We start from the raw sequence: 14,756 nt of genomic DNA, 5'->3' as shown, positions 1-14,756 counted from the left end.
GCCATGCTGCAATCCTTTAAAAAGTTACCAGCACAGTCTTAGTAAAGTGCTGTTGTGCATTTCACAGTGCACAGTCCTCACTGCACTCGGGAAGAAGCTACTCCGCATCCTGCTCGTTCTAGCCTTTATGCTCCTGTACCTCTTCCCAGAAGGTAGGGGGGCAAACAGGCCATGGGAGGGGTGATGGAGGTCCCTTATAACAGTGGTTCTCAACCTTTTTAGGCCGCAACCCCCAAAATAATCATATTTATTTACGCACGCGTTTACACGGTCGTGCACCGTTCGGTGCCGTCCGTGCGTCCAGTGGGAATTTTTCCGACCACACGGCGTCCGGTCGCGTCCGGCCTCCAAAGCGCTACTGCCTCTATACGCTTAAACCTTATGTTGGTTTGTTTATTGTTGAGTGAGAAAATAATGTTGCACATTAGGTTAATCATCTGGGGACCCCCCAAAATAATTTGGGGACCCCCCCTGGGGATCCTCCCTATAATCTACAAGCTCACAAAAACAACGTGTCGCGATGAGCTTGTAGATTTAGATAGACACTATTGTTGTTCGATATTCAAAATAAAATGCACTTATAATTTATACTTTTATTTTGCATTTTATAGCACTTTTCTAAGTACTCAAAGCGCTTTACAATCAGTGTTGCCAGACGTACGATAATTATCGTATTTGTACGATAATTTGACCCTCTGTACGATGTACGATCAATAATTCCAAAAATGCCCAAATGTACGATAATTTCGGCATATCATCAAAAAGAGCGTGAATTCACTATTTTCCCTGGCTGCTGATCTGGGATCTGGTTTGGCTTCTCAAAATAAGCCAGGAAATCAGTCAATCTGACCCTAGATCTGTACATGGAGGCATTAAAAACACTGGTTGCATCTTTCCAGACCAGTTTCAGGCTTTTATTTGTGTAAGCTCCAAGAAGTTGCCTGCCTCCACACAGCATATCTGATGCGTTTTTGTCACGCAGGAGTCTAAAACGAGGTCGTTTCTTACACTAACGACGCATTTTTTGGTGAAATTACGTTTTTACGGGAGTGATTTCTCTTTTTTTGTCCGTGTACGATAGTTTCATGTCAAATACGATAATTCTGAGCCTCCGGTACGATAATTCAACATTTCCCATCTGGTAACACTGTTTACAATGGTTCATTCATACATGGGGAGGCGATGCGGCAAACAAGCGTCCTCCTCACTTCCCACATTCACACCCCGATGGTGGCAATAAGCTGACACCGACCGACTCATTGGAAGCAGTGTGGGGTTCAGTGTCTTGCCCAAGGACACCTCGACACGTGGACAGGAGGAGGAGTCGGGATTCGAACCCCCGACCCCACAGATCAGTGGACGACCAGCTCTCCCTCCTGAGCCGCGGCCGCCCCAGGTAGAACACACCACTGTGTGTTTAACTCGAGCGCAAATCTGACAGAGAAAACTTTCACTTTGAAAGTAGTTGAGTAACTTAGTTGACAGGGAGTGTCTATACTTTGGTACAGAAGCCACCACTGACCGCTCCACGCGCTGGTGTGTTGTGTCTCTCTCCTTCCCTTCACTGACACCAGATTGATTTTTCTCTTTCCCCCAGCGGAACGTGTTTGAGAGAGAGAGAGAGAGAGAGAGAGAGAGAGAGAGAGAGAGACAGAGAGAGCAACTCTTGCTCCTCGCCTCAGTTAATAGGATGAAAGTCGAGTCCGCTGGTCCTAAACTTTGTTGTCGCCCCTGAGAGGTGATCATACATATATATCGTCGTTGTCGGGTGGAAACCTCGTATCTTCAAGTTTCAAATGTGTACGTTCTTTCGCAAAGTAAAAAGCCCTGCTTCATCATACAAGGCCGTCGCACAAAACCGCGAGGCGTTGTGTGCTTGTAGATCGGCTGTTTTCACTAGTTTGAATCATTTTTAAAATGAAAAATTGCAAACGAACGGTTTTGGACATACAAGGTTTTCACCCGACAACGACGATATATATATATTTTGTATTTCTTTTAGTTTTGCGAGGCTCTTTAGTCAAACTCCAGGAGTGTTTATTGAGATGCGGTGGCCCTGTGGGCGTGCTGCTGAAGAAAATGAATTCTGCTGCCATTCCTCATGCTCCATTATCCCCTTCAATCCGTGAGAGCGTCTGATGGCGTTTTACATTTTAGCCATGTTTCATACTTTGGCTGCTATGCTGCTATTAGACTGATAACAGGTTCTCGGTGTGTAGATTATTTTAGGTTACTTTTTCTATGCGAGGGATGTGTAACCTTGCTGTCCTTGCTTGTTTTGAATCGCTCTGGATTAAAGGTGTCTGCTAAATGCCTAAATAGAGGGTAATGCGCATGCATAAAGTGAGTGGCAAAATGAGTTTAACGTCATTTAACATTGTCTAATGCAATCAGATAGGACTTTTCTGTTTGGATGTATGGGCTGTCAAAACCCTCTATTGTAATTGTAAATTGTCTATAAAAAAAAAGAATAGCAGATCTACAAGCTCACAGCAACATCAGTTTTAAAGATTTGTTTTTTTGGGATTTTTATGCCTTTATTTGATAGGACAATAGACTGACAGGAAATGGGGAGAGAGAAGGGGAACGGCATGTGGCAAAGGTCGTCCGGATCGGGAATCGAACCGGCGACGCCAGCAGGCATCATAGCCTAGTATGTGGTATGCGCCTTGACCACTAGGCCAGCGGGCGCCCCAGCAACATCAGTTTTCACTTCAGAAACTTTGTATTAGGATTTGGAAGACTTTTTTTTAGAATCAGCCTTGATTGATTGATTGATTATTCACTACTTTATTAGCAGTTCACATAGGAAAAGCACATTTCAGATGCAAGGTCTACTAATAGGATTTAAACCCCAAAGAAGCACCATATGTCTTGTTTGTAGTCATTTCATTGAACCTCAGGTATCAGCGGGTTATCCAAGGTTCTGTGATAGCGGCGAGTCGTCGAGGCTGCCGTGTAGAACTATTTATGTTGCTGTTTATGCGTAGCCGAGTCTTTGTGCGCGGGGGACGTTTCTTCATAATGGCTGCCTGAAATCGGCATTATGTTTGCCTCGGAAACGGATAAAATCCCACTCCCCCAGCTCGCCGTCTCCTGCATGTGATGATTTATTGATTTATATCATCTGTTTCCAAAGGACGTTTTTTATATTACTTTTACCCAAGTCCTGCTTGCGCATGATCCTTAAAAATTTCACTGAGATGTATAAAGTGTTTCATTATAGCTCTTGATGGGGGGTAAAAAGCTCTTTTCTAAAAAAGCAATAGGATTATTTTATAGTGAAGCCTTTCTTTTGTACATGAAATAGTGCCGTGTGCCAGCCTCTTAGCAGGAGATTATTACACCACGTTTTTTTTCCCCCTGACATACAGTACAGTATAGTATTGGAGCAAGGAGAATATCGCCGTTGTCGGTGGAAACCTTGTATGTCCAAAACCGTTTGTTTTGTATTTATCATTTTTAAAATGATTTAAACTAGTGGAAACAGCCGATCTACAAGTACACACCGCGAGGCGTTGTGTGCTTGTAGATCAGCTGTTTTCACAACTTTTGTGCGACAGCCTTGTATGATGAAGCAGGGCTTTACTTTGCGAAAAGAATGTACAAATTTGAAACTTGGAGATACGAGGTTTCTGCCCGACAGTGACGATATTATACTTAATGAACTGCTTGGAGGGCTGTGGTGGTAGCAAATGTAGAAATTCTGGCTTATTTTGGCTCGGAGTAAAACAAAGAGCTATTGCCATCAAAATAGATTTTTTGGAAAAAGTCAAAAGTCTTAGAAATCCTCCGAAAATGCGTGGCATAAAATAAGGCTTAATTGTGTTTTGTAATATAAATCTACAAAGTACTGTAGCTAGCAATCTTTTCAAGCAATTGTAGTAGAGTAATAAATACAATATTTGAGTATTGGAAATACTCAAAGTACCTAAAAAAAAGTACTTGAGTGAATGTACTTACTTTGCATAATAACTAAATCTCTACTTACTCTACGCGTGTTTGAGTGTATGCACATGCGTGTGTGTGTGTGTGTGTGTATGCACATGCGTGTGTGTGTGTGTGTGTGTGTGTGTGTGTGTGTGTGTGTGTGTGTGTGTGTGTGTGTGTGTGTGTGTGTGTGTGTGTGTGTGTGTGTGTGTGTGTGTGTGTGTGTGTGTGTGTGTGTGTACTGTGTTTAAACCTATCAAAATTATTATAATGATTGCCTGAAAACAGCTTGGAGGCTGTTTTCTCAGCTCTCTCTGTATCTCTGTAAGACATCACTCTATAAGCCATATCTATCTCCAAAACCGCTGGGTCAAACAACTCCATTTTGATTCCCTGCTTTCATATGAAATGAAGAAAATTACTCTGCACTATTCACAATCAGTCACATAATGTTCCAATGTTCCTTGCCCAAAACACAATTATTAATCACAATTATTGGTGCAATCTGGCTAGCCATCGTCAAAGAAAAGGGACTGCATCTGTTGTTGAGAGATGATTATTGGTGTGACAAATAATCGTCAAGTGATATGTCAGCTTGGCCAGGACAACTGTAACTGGAACAATTGTTGTTTCAAGACTCTGACCTCTAATGACCTTCCTAGGGCGGGGTTCTGTCAGCACATGTCACTTCTCATGCTTTTTGGACCAATGGACACTTTTTGTTTGGCACTAGCCTGATTAGTAGTATTATAATTTATATCTATTATAATTTATGTTATGACGAGATAATGATGAAACACTTATGTAGCACTGAATGTTATGGACACTTTATTTGGTTTTATCTCCATTTACCGTTGCTCTGTATTGTTGATGCTTCTTATTATTTAATTTTTTGCTTTGTTTGCCTCATTTTTCGCTGTACACATCAGTCCTTTTTCTTTTTTATACTTTTACCTTTAACTTTGTAACCTTAACTTCTGCACCGCCTCTGGGCGACTGCTTTTTCCCCTGTGGGATTATAAAGGTATCTATCTACCGTTGTGCTTTTAAATTATTCAACCCCCTCTGAGAATTAGGTTTATTAGTGCAGCCACTGTTCCTTTAACTTAGAACTTGTGAACTATGCTCAAAACCACACTTTTTGGAACATTCAGCACCTTTGCAATTGTTTTATATCCTTTTCCTTTTTTGTGCAAAGCAATAATCTCTTCTCTGAACTTTTCTGACCATTCCTTAGACTTAGCCATGTTTCTAACTGCTCTAATCACAGTCAACAAGTCAACTTCTAGTCAGGCCAGGTTGCACATCTGATGCAACTATTTATGCCCTTGATTAGTCGATTGCAGTTGATTACTGATGTTTTCTGGTGTGCTTAAAGGGGAAGACCACCCATTTTCAATATTGAACTATGTCATTAATATACCTTAGAGGAGTTGTGTGGAAATAGAAAAAAAGTTCCCCCCTTCTGTGTTGCCTAGAACTGGAAGATTGATTTTGGGGTTTGTATTGTAAAGTACAATGTGTGATGTCATGAAGTTGTACTTTACAATACAAACCCCCAAATCAATCCTTCAATTCTATGCAACACAGAAGAGGGGGAATTTTTGAATGAATGAATGAATAGATTATTTCAGTACTCCTTGTTCAATGAGACATTACAAGTCATTTGTTTCCTTTTTAGCCTGTTCAAAAAGGTATTGAAAAGGTATAGGCAGAAGCTTAATGCTTATTGATTGCCTATCCTTACTACATACAGTAGTATTTTACATATTAACAAGAAAGAAGAATGTAGAGATAATCTTCAAACCTAACAAACAAACAAACAAACAAAACGACAGAACAAAGAACAAAGTGTGTGTGTCTCTCTCTCTCTCCAGCCGTGCCGCTGGCCCCCCAGAGCGTCATCTCCAACGTCAACGAGACCTCGCTGTCTCTGGAGTGGGAGGAGCCTGAGGACACGGGCGGCCGCAGCGACCTGGTGTACAACGTGGTGTGCAAGAAGTGCGCGCGGGAGCGGGGCGCGTGCACGCGCTGCGACGACAACGTGGACATCGCGCCGCGGCGCCTGGGCCTGCGGCAGAAGAAGGTGGTGGTGCGCAACCTGCTGGCACACACGCGCTACAGCTTCGAGGTGCAGGCGGTCAACGGCGTGTCCGGGAAGAGCCCCACCCCGCCCCGCTACTCCACCGTCAACATCACCACCAACCAGGCCGGTCAGTTCACTGCATGAGCATAGAGAACACACTGCTTCTCAATAGGGATGGGACGATGTGAAGATTTCATATGACGATTATTGTGACCAAAGAAATCACGATTTACGATATTATCGAGATAATCAAAATATCCCAAACCTCCATTATCCTGGGGCAGAACATTGCCCAAAAAATAACAGATCTTCAAGCTCACAATGCGTCGCAACGCGACACTTTGTGAGCTTGTAGATCGGCTATTTTTTGGCAAAGAGATTTGGTAGAGAGTGAAAAAAAGAGTAGTTTCAAGTATGTTATTTCCAGGTCCATTTGACCAATTATAGTGGGTTTAAATGGTACTGGATATGCAGCTCGGCAAATAAAAGGTGAATTGATCCCAGTGCATGACGGGAGGACAATTTCACGATAAATTAAAATCTCCAAATTACGATTATTGTGAGTGTTTTTTATTACGACAAACGATAATATCGATTATCATCCCATCCCTATTGGGGATTCAGCGCATATTGCTCAAGGGCAGTTCGGCGGTGTCAGGGCTGGGGTAATAAGTGGTGACCTATTCATTCACTTCACCACACAGATGTCTTTCTGACGGTGGCGGGAATCAAACTGGTGTTTATCGCGAATTCCAACAGCATAGAAAGACAAACAGGCTTTTTCCTGTCACCCAAGCCCCAGACAGAGGGCATGACCCCTGAGCTCCCTCAGAGTCCCAAAGCACTCCCAGACTGTTTCACCTTCCAGGACCACACCCTCACAGACGGTTGGCTTATCTCCCTAACAAAAGGAGTAATACCTCAGGCTACTTAGATCAGAGATCAAAGCTCTCTGGCCATTGTGCTACAAATAGTCTGGGCTTGGAGGGAATGGAACATCATAGTAAAAAATAATGGCTCCCATGCAATCACTAAATGATAACATCAGTATTTGACAGCGCAATATTTCCTTTAGCACCCCCCAGTTTGACTTGCGTTAGTCCACAGGATCCCCAGTTGGTAAATGGAGCATTTATATAGCGACTTTGTCCAAAGTCACACACCAAACCATAAAATAAAAAAATCTGTGTTAATTTCATCTGAGAGTGTACAGGTCCGTTTGTACACTCTCAGAGTCACTAGCCCGTTAATGATCTATATTTGGACCGCTGGTGGCGGGTCCACGAACAACGAGAGCCAGTATCGTAAAAAAATCACAAAGTCGATATCATCTGAGGCGTCCCGAACAAAGCGGAGTCGATCGGCGGCACCGCGTCGATCAATAACACTTAACGTCCAGCCATCGAACGGGAGGCGCTTGGTAAATCTTCTCCCCGACCAGTCAATGTCACTCTCAGTGGCAGTTTTTACGGTCCTAACTATTACCACGGTCTGTAAACACCGGCCTGAGCACCGTCATTAAGAGGTAGCGCGTATGCGATAGCTCTCAGTTTCAGGAGTTTATTGTTCAAAGTGAGCGAATTTATGGCGTACGTCTCCCGCCATCAGCACTCCGCGCACGTCGTCTTATAACGCTCTTAATATCTCTTAATGAATGTCACCTCGTCAGCGCGTCCCCCACTTAACCCATTCAGAACGGGTACACATTATTGTGTGTCATTGTTTTATGCTTTAACTATTGAAAAATAGCAGATATACAAGCTCACAGCGCGGCACCGAGTGCCGCGCTGCGAGCTTGTAGATCTGCTATTTTTTTTAAATCGTGAAAATTCGAATTTTGACCCGATTCTATAAGCGTCTTTTGAATCCTTCTAAGGTTTCTTTTTGAAAAACCTATGTTTCTATATGTCAGCAATCTGGCCAGCCATCGTCAAAGAAAAGGTCCTTTTCACTTAAATGGAGCTCAGTTAGTCTGTTCTCGAGAGACTACTATGTCAGTGGTTCTCAAACCTTTTCATGTGAAGGACCAGCAAAATGATATTTATTTGGCCACGGACCCCCATCTCAAAATATTTAGTTCCAGGGACCACCCAGAAGCAACATTTGAGTTACAAACGTTCGCTTTAAAAATGCATATATTCAAAGATTTGCACAATTTGTCATGATTTTTCAAAAATAGCAGATCTACAAGCTCACTGTGAGCTTGTATATCTGCTATTTTTCAATAGCTAAAGCATTCAATAATTCTAGACCTAAATGGGTTAATATCTCTCACTCTCGCCGCCCGCACTGGTCAGCACCTTTTCTCAAAGACGCTCGTTTCATTGGCTGTTGGCCCTATATACCGCTTCTATATGTCTGCCCGGGAAGGGTGTTTATTGGCCCTTGGCAATGATTGGCAATTAAGATGATTTAGAGACAACGCAAGAAGTCCAGGAGAAGATAGGGCGGGAAAAGGTCAAACTTTGCAAGGTTGTTGTAAACGTGGGAGGTCGGAGTTTGGTTGAAGAACTTCCCAACTCCGTTGAGGAGCGGGTTATTTGCACGGTGTTGTTGGTGCTGAAAGGGGCCGGCCGTCTTAATTGAGGCTAATTTTAATCTTTTTAAAAGCACTTTAACAGCAAATCGTGGCACAACATATTTTCATACCGGCGTCTGCAGCCAGACACATACATCCCATAATGTGTATCTAGCAGATACAAAACCGCAGGCCACCGTTCATTTTCAGAGGACGCCAGCCAGACGAACATACAGACGAAAAGATAGACTAAAAGGTATAGAAAGCTACAAGATGTACAGTAGTTGCGCTGGCTTCAACTTCACACTAGCAGCTACAAAGCTACAAAACGTGGCTTTGTAGTTTGGTGTCTTTTGTAGCTTTGCCAGTGTGTCGTGTTTTGTGTGACATGATAAAAGTGATATAAATATATTTTAGGGGGGGTGTCACGGCCTGGAGAATGTATCATTGTCTCCACCAGCCGAAGGCATGGGGGAGAGTATGTTTTCCCCTTCGTCCGTCCGTGTGTCCGTGCATGCGTGCGTCCGTGCGTCCGTGTGTCCTCGCAGTTTGTGTGCACCTAATCTCAGTCGCCGTTGGCCCGGTCGCTGCCAAAGTGAGCCCTATTTCACGACCCGCCCACTCAGCATCCCCCGGGTGCTGAAGTCCCGTTTTGAAGGGGTAAATCCTACCATAGCCTATGGAGTTAGCACAGAAATCGCAAATTTAATGCAATTTCCGAATAGTAAAGTATAAAATACGGCTAGCATGATCAAGAACACAAGATACTAAACGGCACAAAGCACTATAATTTACTTTACTGTTAGAAATAATGATTTGTTGGCTTTAAGTCCAGTATAGTTTCCCCTTCTAAATTGAAGTCAGCACCCGGGGAAAACTGAGAAACGGAAGTAGGTGGGCGGGCCGTGAATAAGGCTAATCTAGAACCTCTGCCCTAAATATTTCAAATGGGCCTTTTCTAGCGCCACCTAGTGGCTGATGTTCGCAAAACACATTTCTGTGCACTACTCTTACAAATTTTGTCCAAAAATCCTACAAATCGGTAGGCAGTATCTCGACACGGATCTGTCCGATTTTGCATATTCCATCCTGATTGGCTAAGATTGTCTTCCAAAGTTTGTAGGATTGAGCCGTTTTGAACAAAATGCCTCAAATCCCAAACTCAAAGTGCAATTATCATGAAATCGCGCACACACGTTCCCACTAGGTCGAGGAAGAAATGCCACTTCAAATTTTTGAAATCAGACTCATGGTGGCGCTATAACAGGCCGATTTGTGGTTTTACCTATAACTCCACCGATCAGTTTCAAACTTTGCAAGCGCACTCCCTAGAGGCCAAGGAAAAATCCTTTCCCTGCATTTTTCACATCAGCCTTTTATAGCGCCACCAGGAGGCCGACTTATGTAAAACACAATTTTTCCTATTATTCCTTGAGATTTTCTCCAAAAATCATGCAAATCGGTACACAGTATCTCTAGTCATGTGATCAAGTCCGATCCGTCTGATATTTCATATTCCATCCTAATTGGCTAATGTTGGCTTCCAAAGTTTGCAGGATTGCTCCGTTTTTGAACAAAATACCTCAAATCATCAACGCAGCTTGCGATTAGTGTGAAATTTGCCACACATATTCCCACTAGGTCAAGGAACAAATACTACCTTTTTCACATTGGCCTGTTATAGCGCCACCAGCAGGTAGACTTTAGCAAAATACATTTTTGGAACACAATGCTTCAAATCATGCATGCAGCGTCCGATTGCCATGAAAGGTCTAAGGTGAAGAACATATGCCACCCTTTTTACATTGGCCTATTATACAGTAGCACAACCAGGACGCACGGCCTGGTGGAGACCTGTGCTCGGAAGAGCACTGCTTCTAGTTCAGTATGGTTTCATTACAAAGTACGCGGTACATCAAACCGATTCATCTCGGGACTTTGAATCACCTGCCGCTGCCCTTTGAAAAACAACAAAGCGACCCACCCATTTGTTCCTGGAAACCCTTTTTTGACGTGATATTTTTGGAATGACACGCTTGCCATTTATTAAAACCAGCTGTTGTGTTTTGTTTCCATCGCAGCGCCGTCGGCGGTGCCCACCGTTCATCTGATGAGGTCCACCGCTGACACCCTCAGTCTGTCATGGCTGCCCCCGGAGAAGCCCAACGGGGTCATCCTGGACTACGAGATCAAATACTACGAGAGGGTGAGAGACAGACAGACAGCAGCCCGCCCCCATGATACTTATTTATCCTGGCTGTCGCCGGCGGAAACCTTGTATCTCACTACTGTGTGTGATTTGAACTTCTTTTTGGCTGGTACAATAGTGTCCTGCACTCCAAAACTAGCGGAAATATATATACTAGTAAGACGCCCCCTTTAGGGCAACGTCGCCCTAAAGGGCGAGGAGGTCGTGCCAATTCTTGGCCATCTGGCCGCCAGTGATGTATATCGGACCAGTTACCCATATATGGAGATCCCTGTCTGAAACAGCCGCACAGATAATGGGCTCTCTTACTCCACATATGGGCATTCGCATATGAAGTCCAGTTAGATATGGTCTTCTTTTCACAGTGCGGTGTTCCTGCAAACATATTCCCCGCTGGAAATCATGTCTACGTCTCCTGCTCCGTCGGTTGTGCGCACAATAAACAATATATAAACTAAAACAGCGATTCAGGCGATGTTACACCTATTAATAGCGAGTTAAGAGCTACAATCTATTTTAGCTTTTTCGCTGGGGAATGTAAACAGACCCGCACCGCATGACGTAACTTCCGTTAAACGCAGCACTTCCGCTAGAAATCTTGGAACCAAGCGGAAGTCATATCTTGGCCAGGGTGTTATTGAACTCAGGTCTCCATGGCATGAGTAATCGATAGAAAAAAAGTCATTTGGGGGTGAACTACTCCTTTAATTAACCCATTCAGAACGGGTACACTATATTGTGTATCATTATTTTATGCTTTAACTATTGAAAAATAGCAGATATACAAGCTCACAGCGCGGCACGAGCTTGTAGATCTGCTATTTTTGAAAAATCGTGAAAATTTGAATTTTGACCCGAATCTATAAGTGTCTTTTGAATCCTTCTAAGACTTTTTGAAAAAACTATGTTTCTATGTCAGCAATCTGGCCAGCCATCATCAAAGAAAATGTCCTTTTCACTTAATAACTGGAGCTCAGTTAGTCTGTTCTTGAGAGACTACTATGTCAGTGGTTCTCAAACCTTTTCCAAAATGATATTTATTTGGCCATGGACCCCCATCTCAAAATATTTAGTTCCAGGGACCACCCAGAAGCAAAATTTGAGTTACAAATGTTCGCTTTGAAAATACACATAGTCAAAGATTGGCACACATTTTCACGACTTTTTCAAAAATAGCAGATCTACAAGCTCGCAGCGCGGCACTCGGTGCCGCGCTGTGAGCTTGTATATCTGCTATTTTTCAATAGCTAAAGCATTCAATAATTCTAGGCCTGAATAATTAGATTATTAGCTCATATCCGAACACTTTGTGAAAGATACGGAGGAGTGTACCTTCTCATCTCTTGCTGCCATATTGGTCACGCTATCTCTCAGGAAGGTGAACTGTCCTTTTACGTTGCTTTATGTTGCACGGTGTTTGATTTCTCTCCGCCCTCAGAAGGAACTTGCAAACAAGGCATTAAATCTCTAGTTACACAAACATAAACATGTCAAGAAGCCAGGGAGCAAACAAGTGAGACCAGATGAACGGATTAAGCCGGATTTACACGTATAGTTGCAGCTCTGGTGGTATCTTAACGCCGAACGTTTGGTGATTTACAAGCTCACAACGTGTCCCGCAGCAATGCGCCGCGAGCTTGTAGATTGGCGATTTGTCGGTGTGCAGCGCCACATTAGCTCAGAGTAATGAATTAAGCCGTTATGATGTTTTGAAATCCGTCAGCTGCGACATTTTGTTTCGTGATAAATAAAGATTTAGCCTAAAATTAGAGACATACTGTATTAACCCTCAGAGACCTGGTTAGATTTAAACCACTTTAACCATTATGTTATGCTTTAACTTTTGAAAAATAGCGCAGCACTCTGTGCCGCACTGTGAGCTTGTAGATCTGCTATTTTTTTTAAATCGTGAAAAAGTCTTTGAATATATTTGACCCGATCTTTGACCCGACTTCTAAATCCTTCCTCTAAGTCAGTGGTTCTCAAACTTTTTCATGTCAAGGTCCCCCAAAATTACAGGTATTTGGCTGCGGACCCCCCATCTCAAAATATGTTGTTCCATGGACCACCCAGAAGCAAATATTTGAGTTACAAATGTTCGCTTTTAAATAGATATATTCAAAGAAAAATAATCATGATTTTTCAAAAAATAGCAGATCTACAAGCTCGCAGCGCGGCACTCGGTGCTGCGCTGTGAGCTTGTATATCTGCTATTTTTCAATAGTTAAAGCATTCAATAATTCTAGGCCTAAATGGCTTAATTGGGATCCCCGTACTCGTTTAGCATTCATTCTTGACCCTGTGACTAAGTACTCTCGTCTCCAGAGAAGTAAGAAAAATCAAAGACTAATGTTTCTCTGCGATGGAATAAATCTGAGCTGAAAACATCCCACCACAACACAACCTTGAAATGTTTATGCTCAAAGTGTGTGTGTGTTTGTATTGGGCGCTCGCGTAGCACAGCGGTAAGCTATCTGCCCATCACCGCGGAGTCTATGGGGGCCCCCAAAAAAGAAAGATGTATGTAAAAATCATAGTTAAAGAATTAAAAACTAGGAATTAGGGAGGGGGAAAAACACATTTACTGTTATGTTTAATGATGACACAAACTTGGTGTGAGCCTAATAGTTGCTAACCCAAATTACATGGTACCAGGCAACTGGGATGTACTTGAAAGTTGTTTGAATGTTTTATAGTTATTGACATGAAAACTGGACTGAAATGTTTTGGCCACAGTGTTGAAAATAAATCTGCTCAGTGCTCAGTCAGGAAACACACTTTGAAACTCTTTCACTGCATTTCTTATTTGTGATTTTATATTCTTGAAATGGATGGTTTATCACAGCATCATGTAGGACTACCACTATTTATGGTTTTATTGCAGTTTTATGAGCAAAATGTTGTTGGGTAAAGGGGGTGCTTGTATTCAGAAATCAGGGAAAGGGGATACTCAAGCCAGAAAAGATTAAGAAACACTGGTCGCTCTGCGAGGCGTTGTGAGCTTGTAGATCTGCTATTTTTGGCAAAGGCGTTTGGTGTAGAGGAAAAAGAGCAGACTAAGTATAGAGTGAAATGTCAAGTTATGTATTGACGGTTCAAGTGACAAAGATTGACATGAATCCAAAATACACTGATGATTGTGCAGTCAAACAATGAAACTACAGTATATGGCAGGGTTCCCCAATAGGCGGCCCATGGGCCATTTGCGGCCCGCGGGGGGCTACTGTCTGGCCCACAACAACCCCAGTAATAATGGTGGTATAAGAGCAGTAACAACACTAGTATATCGTCGTTGTCGGGTGGAAATCTTGTATCTCCAAATTTGTACGTTCTTACGCAAATCATACAAGGCCGTCGCACAAGAGTAGTGAAAACAGCAGATCTACAAGCACACAACGCCTCGCACCGCGAGGCGTTGTGTGCTTGTAGATCTGCTGTTTTCACTAGTTTAAATCATTTTTAAAATGATAAATGCAAAACAAATGGTTTTGGATACCCGACAACGACAATATCTGAACTGTCGCAGTCGCTGAAGTAGTGGGAACGCCGCCGTCTTCCCCTGCAATGCTGTGGCCCTCGGCTTGGTACCCTAGACATAATTTGGCCCTTGGGGAAAACTAATTGGGGAACCCTGCTATATGGAATCTATGAACAGGTTGTGGGGGTCCTTGCTTCGTCTCTCTCTCAACCTAGGGTTCCTTGGCCTGAAAACGTTGAAGACCCCTGTCCTATAATAAATGTTGGCACTTTGGCTGTGCGGCCACCTTTATGTCTTTTTAAGACATCTTCTGTATTCTCCTGTTCCCGCAGGGCCAGGCCATGTCCCACACGGTGACGTCCCAGTACAGCTCTGGCCAGGTGGAGGGTCTGAGGGCCGCCACGCCCTACGTGGTGCAGGTGCGCGCTCGCACCGTGGCCGGCTACGGACGCTACAGCGCGCCCATGGACTTCACCACCAGCCTGCACAGTAAGCCTGCACAGCAGTGGTTCTCAACCTGAGGTTCAGGACCCCT

General features: G+C 43.3%; 1 protein-coding gene across 1 annotated transcript in view; it reads left to right on the top strand.

The window, feature by feature from the left end:
• The window catches only part of ephb3a (eph receptor B3a), a gene marked incomplete at both ends in the record, with an annotated part of 142,970 nt that overhangs the window by 63,809 nt on the left and 64,405 nt on the right, over positions 1 to 14,756 (top strand). The window contains 3 exons of the mRNA XM_080726752.1: positions 5,808 to 6,143; positions 10,616 to 10,740; positions 14,554 to 14,710. Of these exons, the coding sequence (XP_080582878.1) occupies positions 5,808 to 6,143; positions 10,616 to 10,740; positions 14,554 to 14,710 (618 nt within the window). The remainder of the gene's footprint in view (positions 1 to 5,807; positions 6,144 to 10,615; positions 10,741 to 14,553; positions 14,711 to 14,756) is intronic.

The sequence above is a fragment of the Nannobrachium achirus genome (genome assembly GCF_963921795.1).
Source record: "Nannobrachium achirus genome assembly, chromosome: 5".
NCBI lineage: Eukaryota > Metazoa > Chordata > Actinopteri > Myctophiformes > Myctophidae > Nannobrachium > Nannobrachium achirus.
Note: the sequence above shows the minus strand (reverse complement) of the source record. Positions and strands in the feature narration are given on the sequence as shown.